The 14,400-nt window shown below is 37.4% G+C and overlaps 1 protein-coding gene across 1 annotated transcript in view; it reads left to right on the top strand.

Annotated features, from left to right (window-relative positions):
- Window positions 1-8,782, top strand: part of sgsh (N-sulfoglucosamine sulfohydrolase (sulfamidase)) — a 68,641-nt gene extending 59,859 nt beyond the window's left edge. The window contains exon 8 of the mRNA XM_039739208.1: window positions 7,751-8,782. Coding sequence (XP_039595142.1) covers window positions 7,751-8,319 — 569 coding nt within the window. The 3' untranslated portion in view covers window positions 8,320-8,782. The remainder of the gene's footprint in view (window positions 1-7,750) is intronic.
- The last annotated feature ends 5,618 nt before the right edge of the window (window positions 8,783-14,400 follow it).

Below are 14,400 nucleotides of genomic sequence, written 5' to 3'. Positions count from 1 at the left end.
GCTTTTCTGGTGTAATACAGGTAGATAGTCATGTAATTGAGGAGCAGGGGCATTGGCTAGCATTTTTTAACATCTATAACTAGCCAGTGCCCACAGCGGTGTAAAAACAGGAAAGTAAAATGGTGAGAAAGGAATTCAGAAATCACAAAGAAAGAAATACTTCTTTCTTCTTCTTTCTTTCTGGTTCTTATTTTAGAATTATTGTGAGGAGTAAACAGCATGTGGGCATGAGGAAGACCGCGCTTCTGAAATTCGATTACGTAAATATAAGAGATAACAATCCCAAAAAGATGTTGTTGTAGAATGTCTTTAAGTAATTCCTGCAGCCTAATCCAAAAGACTCGTATACAATATCAGATCTGTGCTCCGGTCTTTGGGTATCCGACAGTGCATGTAGTATTTCCGGCCAAGCAGGATTACATGTGAAAGTGATAAATAAATTAGGCTTTCCCAATTTACGTACTATGGCCATGGCATCCTGCTAGTTTTGTTGAATTTACCTTGGACTTCTTGGAAATGTGGACAGTAATATGATCATTTTTCCTACACGTATGTTATTTTCAGCCTTTGCTTGCAGTCTGTCTGATAGTCCTTTGTATTGTTCCATGCGCAGATCTTGTTGATGTAATCTGAGATAGTTGAGATGTGCACCCTCTGTTTTAACATATGCATCTGCAGCCTTCTGTTGGAATAGTTCACCACTGGAGTGCAAAATACTAAATGTATTACTCATTGATAATCTGTACACGTATAATTGGCATTGAGTAAGCCTGATTCGTTTAGCGGTTCTTTTATCGGGAACATGTTGTAAATGTTTGTGCCAGCCAATATCTCCGTAAGGGAATAAAAGTGGGTAAACCATAGGATCACAATTCATATTGAGCATGGAAATCTGTTTGCAGAAGTTGCCTCTCGGGTAGATGCAAATGTCCCTTTCTTCTCTAACGAAAATTGCTGCAACATCGGTGTGACATGTCGGGGCATTGTATCATCGTAAATCCTGCCCAGGGTTTTCTTTGAAAACCATTCGTACAGATACTGTTGGATTGAACTGAGCGATTTCATGCATGTGATTGTATGATTTAACGAAGGGGTTGATGGTTCTGAGCATGGAATCTAGCTGGAAAAGTACATTTTCGCTGCATGCAGAGTTTGCTTTCATTTGTAAGCGTACTTCAGTAGCTGGCGTTGTGTCAAAAACATACAACTGTCCATATCCTGGAGAGGTAGAAGTGTTAGCGTATAGTGGAGAGATTTGGTGATAAATTTGCCCATGTATTTTAAAACGGTATGGTCCGTGGCAAGGAGGTTGAGTTATCTGTGCACCCATGGAAGCAAACACTAATTGAGAAATGCCGTGTCGGCTGCGTGTGGGCGGGACCGGTTTTGAAATGGAAGCAGGACGAACCAGAAGAGAAATATATATAAGAGATGTACAATATTTTTTTAAAATTGATGTGCTATGCTTTTTAATTATTAATAATCCACATTGGTGACTTTGGACATGCACAACCTCCTCCTATTCACAGGTCTATCCAGTGTGCAGGTTTTGGTCTGCAAACAAACTCTTCTCACTGCACCTTTGGTATCTGGCATTGTCTTGATGACTCGACCCAAACCCAGGAATTGCGGGGTGCAGCATCATCTACAATTAAAACAATGTCTTCTGGTTCAAAATTTCTTCTTGATGCTAGCCACTTTTGACTTTCTTGAAGTATTGGCAAATACTCTTTAGACCATCTTTTCCAAAATAATTCGGTCATGTATTGAACTTACTTCCAGCGTCTTCGAGTCTACTGGTCATTTTTAGAAAAGAGTCCAGGAGGCATGTTCAGTCGTGTCTTCAAAAACAGCAAGTTTTTGGATGTGAGCGCCTCCAAATCATTTGGGCCATTTGATGTCTTTGTGAGGGGTCTGTTATTGATGACTGATTCCACTTCACACAATACTATTTGGAGACTTTCATCGTCTAGTGTTTGTTGGTTAAGCATTGAGTTTAGAATTTTTCTTATGCTTCTGATTTGTCTCTTCCATATTCCACCTTGATAAGAGGCTGATGGTGGACTGAAGATCCATTTGATTTATTTCTTCATCGTAGTGTTGCCTATTTTTTTGTTGGTCAAGATTTTTAATTGTTTCACATAGTTCTCTTTCAGCTCCAACAAAGTTTGTTCTGCATGAATTTAACTTGTCGTCTTCTGCAAATGAATCGGCATATGGCATTGATACAAGAGTTAGTGTCTAAGCTGTGTGCAGTCTCTATGTGTACAGCTCTGATCGTTAGATAAGTGAAAATTACTCTGTACCTCTTGACTTGAAAGGGACCAAAATAATCAACACTGGAGAAAGGTGGTTGGTCAGATACCAAAAGATCTTTCGGCAAATCTGACATTTTTTGTTCTCCTGCTTTTGCATTGTATCTTCTGCATGTTGGACACTTTGAAATGATTTTTGTGATTAGTTGAATTTGCTTGAGGTATCCAATATTTCTGGCGTAACTGTGCGAGCATATAATTGTGCCTACAATTTCCAATTTTTTTATGAACGTCCTGCAATATAAGGGAGACAGTATATGAATGCTTGTGAAGAACTGCAGGATGTTTAGCTTCATCTGCTTTGTTAAGTCTTCCTCCCAACTCTCAATATTCCATCTTGTATGACTGGGTCAAATTTGAAGATTTGACTGTTCTTTTTTACTCAAGCATTTTTCTTTAAGGCCTTTAATTCTTCTGGAAATTCTTGCAGTTGACTGAGGTGGATAAGATCTGTTTCAGTTTTAGCCAAATCTTCTGAAGAAATCAGGCTTGGTTTTAAAGTCAGTTTGTACTTTTTCATATGCTCTGTGCTGAGTGTTTTTTGTTCTACTGGATTACTTCCAGACTGAACAAATTCTAGTTGAAAATTTTTTCTTTCAGTTTTTAAGTGGAGCAGTATGTCTTTAAACTTGAGCCAAGCTACTGCTTTCTTCATGCATAGCCATTCTGAAAAGTAGGTGATTAGTTTATTGAGGGTCTTAGTAACCTCTTCTGTTCTTGTCATGTTAACTGCCCAGATTTTAATCTCTGGATTATCTTCACAAAGTGAATTGTTCGGCTGATCTGGTCCTTTTGGTCACTCATGTTCTGGCTTCAATAAGAAACTTGGACCTTGTGACCATGTGCTGCTTTTGAGATAGCTTTCTATGCTTACTCCTCTGGATGCTTGATCTGCTGGATTTCGTGCAGGTGAATAATCTCTGATCATTGAGATTCTGTTGGCAACAAAGGTCTTGAATCAAGTGTTTTCATTCAAAATGTATTTTAGCACTGAGGTGCTATCAGTCCAAAGTATAGATTCTTGTAGGGGTATTTGGAGTTCACTTTTTAGCATTTTTTTCCATTTTGACTTCTACAATGGCTGTTGTGAACTCCAATCTTGGAATCATGACATACTTCGATGGTGCAACTCTTGATTTGTCCATCAAGAATTAACAATGTTTTTTCCCTTCTTTCTTAGACAAGAGAAGATATGTGACAGTGCCATAGCCATCTTTACTGGCATCTGCAAAATGATGCATTTGTGTTGACCTTCTGGTTCCAAACTGGAGGTTTGATGCATCTGTCCACACTGTAGTTTGCTAGTAGCTGTAAATCATTCATCCATTTTTTCCATTTCTGAATGTGTTTGACTTCTACTTCTTTATCCCACCTGCACTTATCTTTGCTGACAGTACAGCGGGTGATAGAAATTCAAGGGGGTCATAAACTGAGCTAACAACAGACAGAATACCACTCCTTGTAGTGAGCTTGTTTTGTAACTTTATCTGAAACTTGAAATTGTCTGTTTCTGTGCACCACTGTATGCCCAGGGCGTATTCTGTTGGAAGCAGAGTGTGGCTCAAGTCTAAGTCTTTTTGTTGAAGAGCTCTGTCTTCATCAGGAATAGACAATGAAATTGTTCTGCTGTTACTCACCAACTTGGACAAGTAGAATCTCCATTTTATGCCAGCTTTATTGCTTGTCCTTCAGTTGCAACTGACTTTAAGCAGTCATCTATATAGAAATTATTGAGTACAGCGTTAACGGCTTCCTCTGGAAATGTATCTCAGGCGTCTTTGGATGTTCTACGTAAAGCATAAGAAGCACAACTAGGCAAAAAGTAGCGCCAAAAAGATGTACTGTCATTTTTAATGACTTTAATTAGGTTACCTTCAGGAAACCACGAAAAGTGTAAGAGATCATTGTCTTTATCTGGGACTTTAACTTGGTAGAACATTGACTAAATGTCTGGCATTAATGCTATTGGCTCCTCTGTGACTCTTGTTAGGACACCAATGAGTGTGTTAGTCGGGTCCCTTTAGGTGGCTGTGCAATTAAAGATCACTCAAATTTTACTTTTCTTTGGATAATGCACACCGTGATGTAGAATGTACCACACTCTGCCTTCATTGCAATTCAGGCTTTTTTTGGGTACTTTGACAGTGTAACCCTTCTCAATAATGTCTCTCATGAAAGTTTTAGTCTTCGTGGAAGCTGAATTTTTTCTTGACCCCATTAGCATGCTATTCAGCAATACAGAAATTGTTTGGCATTTTAAGTGTTTCATTGTTCAAAGGCAAGTTTAAGCAATAGTGGCCACCTACCAGTCTTGCAGATTCTGAGGCTATATGTATGAACTTGATGTACTCTTTCTCTTCACAGCTGCGCTCTGGAAAGTCTGTTATATTGTTGAAACAACATACCTTCAATTTCTGCTATTGACACATGATTGATTGAATGTTTAGGCAGCTTGTCACTGTGCTTTGCAAATTCATCTGTTTCTTTGTATGGCCTACTGATCATCAATCCAAGTGCAAATCTGGCAAGATAGAACATTTAGCTGGTACTTTTGAATCATCATTATAATGATTTACATTTTTCCTGAATATTTGACTTCTTCATCCATGAAGGTGTTACGCTCCCCGAGCAGGCATGATTATAACATGCACTGCCATCCTACAGCGGCAGCAAGGAGAAAGAAAAAAATTAAGAAATAATCTGGGGTGCGAGTGACCCACACTACTTTCCTACTAGACCACCACAAGTACAGAGCTCACCAGAAAAGGAAAGTTGAATTACAAAAGAGTTGTTATTATCCCATAAAATGAGGCATTGGACACAACAAACAAACCGTTGCAGCACTTCCACTTCCCATCCCACGAATCACGAAACAAAATAATTAACAACATACACCACTGATACACAATGTGAAAACAAATTAGTTAGAGTCCTTTAGACATTCACCAGATTATTTACATTCTGTGATGGCGAAGGATGTGCCGAGCCGTACCTCCTGTTCCGGGAAATGTAATGCTACACAGTCCCTTATGCTGGCCTGTGACCTCCTCTCCTAAATTACTTCACATCATTCATATGCAAAGAAAAATGATTCTTACACAAATTAACCCGTGTTCACATGACTTTTTCCAGTGAGTTGAGTGGCTTTCTCTCGTGCCTTTTTTTTTTTTTTTTTGTAGCTTCTGCTCTCTTCCTCTCTTCACCTTTTCCCCGTCACCAATTTACGTATTGTCAGCTCCTCCGACTTACAGTCGGTTTGGCCCTCCGAGCCTGGTGTTTCCTTCCCAATGAACCATTGGCAGGCCTTGCACATTCAGCCCTTCCATCATTACCAGGTCTAGGGAAAGGTGCAAACTGCCAGTGACACCCACACATATCCATTACAGCTGCTACAAAGGTTTAACTGACTCTGAAGATTTTCAGTACAATGTTACTGTACTACCTGAGTCTATAAGGGTGTGTGTTTCTACGTACCTTTTGCTCTTTTTAGATTTTACCATGATGGGGACCACATGCAGTGTGTAATTCTTCTGTAGCCCCGGTAAGGGTGCAAGTCCGTTTCACGGTTTCCCTTTCAATTGGTGTTGCCTCACTGCATGTAGCTTTAATGGATGTTGCTCCATCTCCTTGTTTTGATGTGTAAAATGTCTGGATGTGGCAAGGACAAGGCAAGGATGTCTGACACTTCATTCTTTCTTTACAGTTCTTACCAAGGTGCCCTTGTTTTAGACAAGGAAAGTAAAAACCTTTTAGATTTTATACAGTCAGTTCTGTCTTTATTTGGTAGTTCTTTGATTTTTCTACATTCAGCAAGAGTTTGCTGGCCACTGCAGAATACCAAGGTTTCTTAAATCCCCTTTTCAGCAGTGTCGGAAATGCTTGTAGTGAAAATACTTCTCACGAAAGGTTTTAAGCAGCAACGCCATGTTGGTGAAATTTTCCAGAGTGTTTTTAAGGCTTTCGATTTCAGGTTAAGATCAGAAAACTGATCTTTCCTTTTCTTTATGTGATCTTTAAGATCCTTGAGCACATTCCTTAGATTTGAATCCGTACTCTGATCACTCCGTGTAACTTCACTTGTGGACTTGTTTGGACATCGACATCTTTACAATAGCATGAGACAGCATGTTTCCAGGCAAGCCACTTCTTAGCAGCTATGTCACAATCGAGATACTCCACCAACACAGACGAGTCAGGCTTCCTTATCTTAGGCAAAAACACAAACAATCAGCTATGGTGCCTCTATATTCTATCACAATCTGTTAAATCTCAAGTTCACATACTGCTTTCATTTTCAGTCATGCATAGATAAAAGAGAAAAGCAGGATACCTCACAGTGGCTCAGTTCTTTTTCTTTCATTGATGAGTCCAGGAGCACAAGTGTCCTTAGGTGGTAGTTTCCAGTTCCAGTTCAAGGCCTTCAAATGGCAATTTTCTGATGAAAAATTGTAGCTGTGTTTACATAAAATTACCAAAGTTCTGCAGGTTTAGTTTGCTTCTGGCAATAGCTTGACACTTTGAAATGATTTCACAGACAAAATATCAAAGAAAAGAAAACTTCTTGTTTAAGATAAGTTCTGTGTAAAGCTTATATACCTTGTTTCATTCTTTAAGTTTGCTCATACAGCTGAACCATTTCTAAACAGTCAGAAAACTTCACGTCTGACCCTTTTACAAACTGCAAATGGGTCTTTGAATCCCTGCTGTCTAAGAGCCTATTCCAAAACACACACTGACTTAGTTAACAGTCTGTATTACAGATACAGATAAGAAAGGTCTGTCTCATATTAACTGCACGGGGTAAAGGCGATACCATAATCTATAGCTGGGAAAGAAAACTGTATTCTATTCTAGCTAAGCAAACACTAATATAAGTTTAACTTAAAGCTTTAACTTTCTAAGATTGCAGCCTGTTTTGGCAATAGTACATTGATTGTTTTGACTACGGTACCTGTGTCATATTTTAATGGTTGTTATTTATATCATATCTTGTCTGTACAATTTTTGTTTACAAAGCCTAAAAGGCAAATAGAAATGCAATTTTTATTTATATGTTCCAATTTTCAATGTCAGCAAATGGCTCTTCTTCTTCATAAGATGTATGTGTATTATTAAACTGTTATTAGATTTACTCTATAATAGTGGTGTAAAATGAATAGAAAAAGACAAATCATTAATTGCAATTATTTGTATGACTATTCATTGTTAACTAAATTCCATGATCGTGACAGCCCTGTTCATGGGTCATTATGATTTGGTTTCCCGCCTAAAATACATTCCTGCCTTTCAAGCAGAGAGTTCGGGTTTTTGTTATTTTTAGTAGAAACATGTTCAAGAACAGATGGATTACTTTTTGACTGTTTCTGCATTATTAGAATAATATATTGCTTTTTTTTACCTTTCATATGTTATTTATGTATATATGTATTTTACAGACATCACCCCTACAATTCTGGATTGGTTTTCTATTCCTTATCCTGCATACAGCATTTTTGGAAAAGATAAGTTAGTTCAGCTTACTGGAAAATCTTTGCTAGATGCCCTTGTAAAGGAACAGCCATGGAATAGAGTGTTTTTCAGTCAGAACCATCATGAAGTCACCATGTACTACCCGATGAGAGCTATACTTAGTGGCCAATACCATCTTATCCACAATATGAATTTTAAAATGCCTTTCTCAATTGACCAGGACTTTTATGTGTCACCAACCTTTCAGGATCTCCTAAACAGGACGCAGTCTGGAAATCAAACACATTGGTTCAAAAACCTGCAAGAGTATTACTATAGAGAACGATGGGAACTATATGATACTTCCAATGATGCCTGGCAACTCAAGAATTTAGCATCTGATCCTGCTTTTAGGCCACTGTTTGAGAATCTTAAAGCACAGATTACAAAATGGCAGTGGATGACTTATGACCCTTGGGTGTGTTCTCCAGATGGGGTTCTGGAGACGAAGCTTGATCCGCAGTGTAGACCACTTTTCAATGGATTACAGCCGTGAATCTACAGTGGTAGCGATGAGATTAATGTTATGAAAGAGGACTTTTATTCAACTTTTAATATTCTTTATGCATTCAGATTATTTTTCCTGTTGTACACCATTGCTTTCATGTAGTGGTTAACATAGTGTACATGTATAAAAGGGTTTAAATAAAACACTCAATTTTGAGAGTGGGAAGCCAATTTAATATGTCATAACTCATGGAGTATTGGAGTTACTGTAATGATTTCTGCTTTCACAAAATACTTTTCGATTGTGCACCTTTTATCTTTAAGAAGATTGCAGAGTCATTGCTGTATTAAATTGTTAAAGATGAATGAAAAATTGTTAATGAGTTATTTCACAATTATGTTTTTAATTATTTAATAGTGTTCCTTTAAGTAGCTTTTCTGCTATCAGTAAACTTGTATTTTATTTTCCACCAGCAATTGAAATTCTAATTAATAAAATTGCTTTTTAATTATTATGTGTTTGCTGTTACATGCTAATACACCACCAGAATTGCTGTGTCTTTCCTTGCACTTTCACACCGCTTTTCATCACTATGCACGTCTTGTGTTTTGGTGGTAAAAACGTAGAATGTGAGCAAAAAAGCAGAATGCGAGGCACCAGAATTCCTGAACTTACAATTAAATCAAGCAATTGACAGTTTAGTGATGACCACGTCATTGACCAGCACATTATTGCAGAGGCAGCAGTTAGCATCAGACTGTGACGTTGAATATGGAGGTAAGTCTTTTAACAAAGCTTCACTTTACATCATAACCTATAATCATGAGCTTTGGGTACTGACGAAAAGTATGAGATCATAACTTCAAGTGACGAAATCGAGATTCCAGTGCAAGTGTACCAAAAAGTGTGTATTAAAAAACATTATTTGAGAAAAATCAAAAAAAAAAAAGTACTTGGATTTAAATTCTGCTTGCAATGTGTTGAATCACAATGTGTGATGCAAGCGTTGGGTTCTTTCTGGTCAGACACAGAATTTGATGGCTTATCTTCTCAGTTTTGTTTTTTCTCGTCTCCCCGAACACACCAACTCCAATTGTTGATCTTCTTTCTTCCAACTTCTCGCCAGAGCCAACTGCAATGTAGAGATCATCTGTCAAAGCAAAGCTGCCTGCAGCCTTAGGAGAAAGATTCAATGAAATTTCCAAGCAACATAAAAATGTTTGATAAATGTATGCATTTGTTAATTGTTTTTTAACTAAATAATCTTGCAAACGCATTTTATGTTATTATGAAAATAAGAATTATTACATATATGTTGAAATATACTGTATATTACTATAAATGTAACACCAGGTCATGTCACTTGCAGAAATTCTCAAAGTGGAGAACTTTGTTTCTTGGTGCAAAGAGAATTGTCTGCATCTCAACCTCAGCAAAACTCCACTCGTACAGGTACTTGGGGGTCCACATCAGTGACTAGTCTCATAACACAGAGGGGCTATATAAGAAGGGGCAGAGCAGACTCTTCTTCTGTAACTGTCAAGACCAGTCAGATTTTATACACTGTGGGATGTTTTGCCCTGTAACATCACTTCAAGAGAAGCCCACTAAATTAACAAGCTAATTAAAAGGGCAGGCTCAGTCGTAGGATGTACTCTGGACCCCCTGGAAGCAATAGCAAAGGAGACCCTTAAAAAAAAAAAAGTTAGTGTCGTTATGAACAATGCTGCACATCCTCTCTCTGACACACTAACACTGAACAAAAGTGTGTCAAGAAACGCAATGGGGGCTCCTTTATACCAAATAATAATAATTCTTTACATTTATATAGCGCTACAGCAATACACCTGTATAATGCCTCACTGGAACTGCCAAGTTAGGAGTTTTCTTCCTTTTTAGGCGTTCTGGTGTGTGTTCAGACCATATGTGTGAGTGTATGTTTATCAATCAATGTATTTAATTAAAGAGCTTATGTAAAAAGCCAAATTTCCACCTGGGGACAAAAATAGTTCTATCTATCAGTCACCTAGTCAGGTATAAATCTTAGTCTTCTAAATTTTCTTAAAATTGTCATGATGTGAATTTACTGTGCCCTGTCTGGCATTACATTTGAATTAAGTTGTCCCATTTTAGAAGCCCTTAACAAACACACAGATTATGAAGGACTTAATGTGCTAATTTCATCAATGGCTTGAAAAATGATGCTTTTTACAGTCCATTAAATACAACTCGTAATGTTTCATTTGTGTGTTGTATTAATATAGGAATACGGGATTCTTTGGATAAGATGCAGTTTTTAAGTAGGCGGATTCGCTCACATTGATGAGGTTCAGTGTTTTCCACTCTGAGGGCTGATGGGATGTATGCCGATAGAGTGGCAAATACCATTAAAGTCCTCAAGCCTCTACTTTTAAGTGGTGCTTTGGCTAACAGAACTTTAAATTTTAAAGCTAAAAAGTATGTATAGGTGTGTAAAAGATATAAGCGATTATATGTTATCAGTTGCTCAACTTTTAGTTTGATGCACTATTGCTTTGTTTTTGTAAATCTTATATGACCATCCAATAAGGCAATTTGTACAAGAGAGAATGTGCGAGTGTTTTCAGCTCTTTGGTTCTCCTGACTGATGCTTGCTGTGGGATCCTCCTAAGCATTCTCCTGGTCCTTCTTCTGAAACGTGTCACCCGCAGAGGCTCATTTACTCTTCTGGTTCTTATCATCTGCTACACTCAATCACACCGTAACTGCTCAAGGCTAACTGCCTGATGCAAAGCGTGCAGTGTGACTTTGATTTAAATCATTCAGGTTGTTTATTTTCATCCATTTTAACTCCTAGTGTTTTAAGGCCTGGTATCTCTGCTCTGCAAAAAAAATTATGTAGGTTTAGATGAAATACAGTTTGTTACTATCTCACTGAAACCACCTTGTGTTTTTGACACTTGTAATCATATGTTTGGAGCGTTCCTGTCAATTCCAGGTCCCACAGGAAAAAAAAAGACACGGATGTTCATGTTTAGTCAGCAGAGTGGTGGAAAACCAGCTGGAGAAGACCATAAGCTGTAAGACCATAAGCTGTTGTCCCAGAAGAATGCAGCCTGAGGCTGTCAGGGGTGAGTATCGCGGGTGTAGGTGTTACTCAAGGTTAATAGATAAGGTACAGTTTAGGGTCATTTCTTCTTGTTCACTGATAAAAGAGAACCTATGATGCTAGCAGAGTGTCTTTCGTGGACAGTTTTCACATTCAAAAAATAAACAATAAATCTTGAGATGGAGTTTATGAAGTTCTTAGAATTGCAATGCTTTAGGGAAACGCACCCCTGAGAAGTACAAGGTCTCCTAAAATGTACTTAAGTATAAGTTAACAAAGTTAATGTGATCCATTACTACTGACCTCTGGATATGGCATCATGGTTCAATAGATGTATACAGTATTTTATTGACACTGATGCACCTCTTAAGCACTGTGGCACATGGCTGGGGCCCTTGCCTGGCCAGTACGCCTCGACGCTGGAAAGACCCAATTGTATGCGGCTGCAGGTCGCAGACTCGGCCTTCTACACCTTCTGCCTTCCACACACCCAGCATTCGCGTCCGTCCTCTGTCACATCGCTTTTGTTGAAAAACTAGTAATGTTGATTTACCCTGTAACCCTAAAAGACGATATTAATATGACTTCCTGCAATCGCGAGGCAAGAATCCCAGTTTCTCTTTATGGTATTACTGTCGTATTTACTTTTAGAAACAAAAAACAGTTTTATAATTTGAGTCAGGATTCAATATAGTTAAAAGAAAGAGGGCATAACATATTTTTAAATTAAGGAAACACCACACTAAATATGAATGTGGTTGCTCTAACTGCTATTATAGTGAATTCTATCATTCAAAATATTTGAAATTATTTTGATGGTACTTTCGTACTAAACGGCATGTCTGACATTATTTCTGAAACCTTGTTCAATAAAGAAATTCCGTTAATGACATTAATTTATTATGTTACAAAGGAAATGATTATCAATAACACAACAAAGCAATCAACAGGCATGAAAATGTTTATATTGAACAATTTTTTAAATGATCCAGCTTACTATACAGTTCCCTTCATTTCCATTGTTTGTCTTGAATTGTGTTTTCTTAAATTTGTTCTACGCTGCTGCTATAATGTTGATAAATTTCAAGTGGAGTTATTAAACTTTCAAACGTTTACCTGGTTTTTAATTTTAATGTGTAATTGTTCTCCCTGGGACCCTAATTTATAAGTATGTACTTATCAAAAAAAGTGAAGCAAATCTCTTAAATTGCTTAACAGATATTATATCATTTGTTTTTCTAAAGAAATGTAAACATTTGCATTATTGAAAGTTGCACTTCCATAAACCGTCATTTTTATTTATTTTGGAACTGAACTAACAGATTTCAAACTTAACTTTAAAAATGTTTTGTTTGGGTCGATGCAATAATTACAAGTCCATTTTTAGTGATTTTAAATCCTTTAATCGCCATATACCATTTGTTGTATTAGGAATTTGTCATTTGTCGCATACCCCAACTTACTCTCCAAACAGAGATATACTTTTTTGTAAATAAGATTACCATATTAGGTCATCGGTTTCACAGCTTGCTAAGGATTCATCTCCTCCCATAGTGTGTTCAGCTGTCTTTGACCACTTTGAGCTGTGTGTGTCATCGTCTCTGTTGTCTGATTTGGTGCAACGTCTGAATCCTACAAATTGCCCCCTGAACAGCAGTGTCCCCTCTTGATTAGTTAAGGAGTTTTTGATTCTGTCAGACCAAGTTTTGTTACCTTAATAAATGCTAGCTTGATTTCTGGTTGTGTTCCTGCTGCCTTGAAACACGCTGTGGTGCAGAAACGTATTAAAAAAACAAAATAAGGACCCTCTAATGCAGGGGTTCTCAACGTCAGTCCTTGGGACCCCCTGTCGCTGCAGGTTTTTGTTCCAACCAGCTTCTGTTTTTAATTGAACTCCTGGGCTAATTAAGAGAACTGATATTTCCCAAGTTCTGTGTTTAAGGAACAATATATTAATTAGAAAACTAAGTTTGCTAAAAAAAAAAAAATTAAAATGTATCAAGCAGTTATATAGGAATAATGTATTTTTTTTTCTTTTTAACAGTATTTTCATCTTGATTTTCATTCTACTTTTCTATGTGTTCTAATTGTTTAATTAATCCATTATTTACTAATTAGTGGGTCTGACTCTAAAGTAGCTGCAACCTTTGATTATTCAGTGTTGTTTGCCTGGGTGTCTGCTCTGCTCGTTTTAGTTGTCATTATTAAGATACAATGAAGGGGGAAAAACTGCACAGAGAAAGGGCAAAGTATAATGAAATCAACAAAAGAGAGTTAATCATTTAAATCTATAGCAAAAGCAGAAATATTTATAAATGTCTTATAAATGTAAAAATCTGAATGTTGAATAAAAGAAAAAAAAAATACCAGCTAATTAAATGAGATCAGTGCTATCATGTGTTGTCACTGATTAGGAATCTGGTTGGAACAAAAACCTGCAGCCACAGGGGGTTCCCAGGAACCTCTGCTCTAATGTGTCAAATTTCAGGCCAATTTCTAAACTGCCTTTTTATTTAAGATCTTAGAAAAAGTTGTCCTAACTCAAGTATTTCTAGATGAAAATAGTATTCTGGAAAAATTCCAACCCAGATACAGATGTTCTTACAGCACTGAAACATCCTTGTTAAAGTTTAACAGTGACCTCTTCCCAATTACTAATGCTGGTGATTCTGCCATTCTTGTACTGCTAGATCTTACCTCAGCTTTTGATGCCGTGGATCTTGTGATTCTGATATCCCACCTTGAACCGTTTGTCGGCATTCAAGGTAATGCCCTTAAATATTTTAAATCTTATCTAAGAAATAGGAGCATTTCTATTCATTTGGGTGAGTTCTCATCCTCTGTAGCTCCTCTTACTTGTGGGGTTCCTCAGGGTTCCATCGTTGGACCAGCTATTGTTTTGCTAGGCATGTTACTTTTAGGCTCCATTGTTAACAAGTATGGCTTCTCAATACTGATGACACTCAAATATATTTGCCACTAAAATCAAAGCGAGAAAATACAGACCCTCCATGTGTGCTTGAATGATATTAAAACTTGGA

Source organism: Polypterus senegalus, chromosome 17, assembly GCF_016835505.1.
Source record: "Polypterus senegalus isolate Bchr_013 chromosome 17, ASM1683550v1, whole genome shotgun sequence".
NCBI classification, from domain to species: Eukaryota; Metazoa; Chordata; class Cladistia; order Polypteriformes; family Polypteridae; genus Polypterus; species Polypterus senegalus.
The sequence above is the reverse complement of the archived record's forward strand: the minus strand, read 5'-3'. Positions and strand labels throughout refer to the sequence as shown.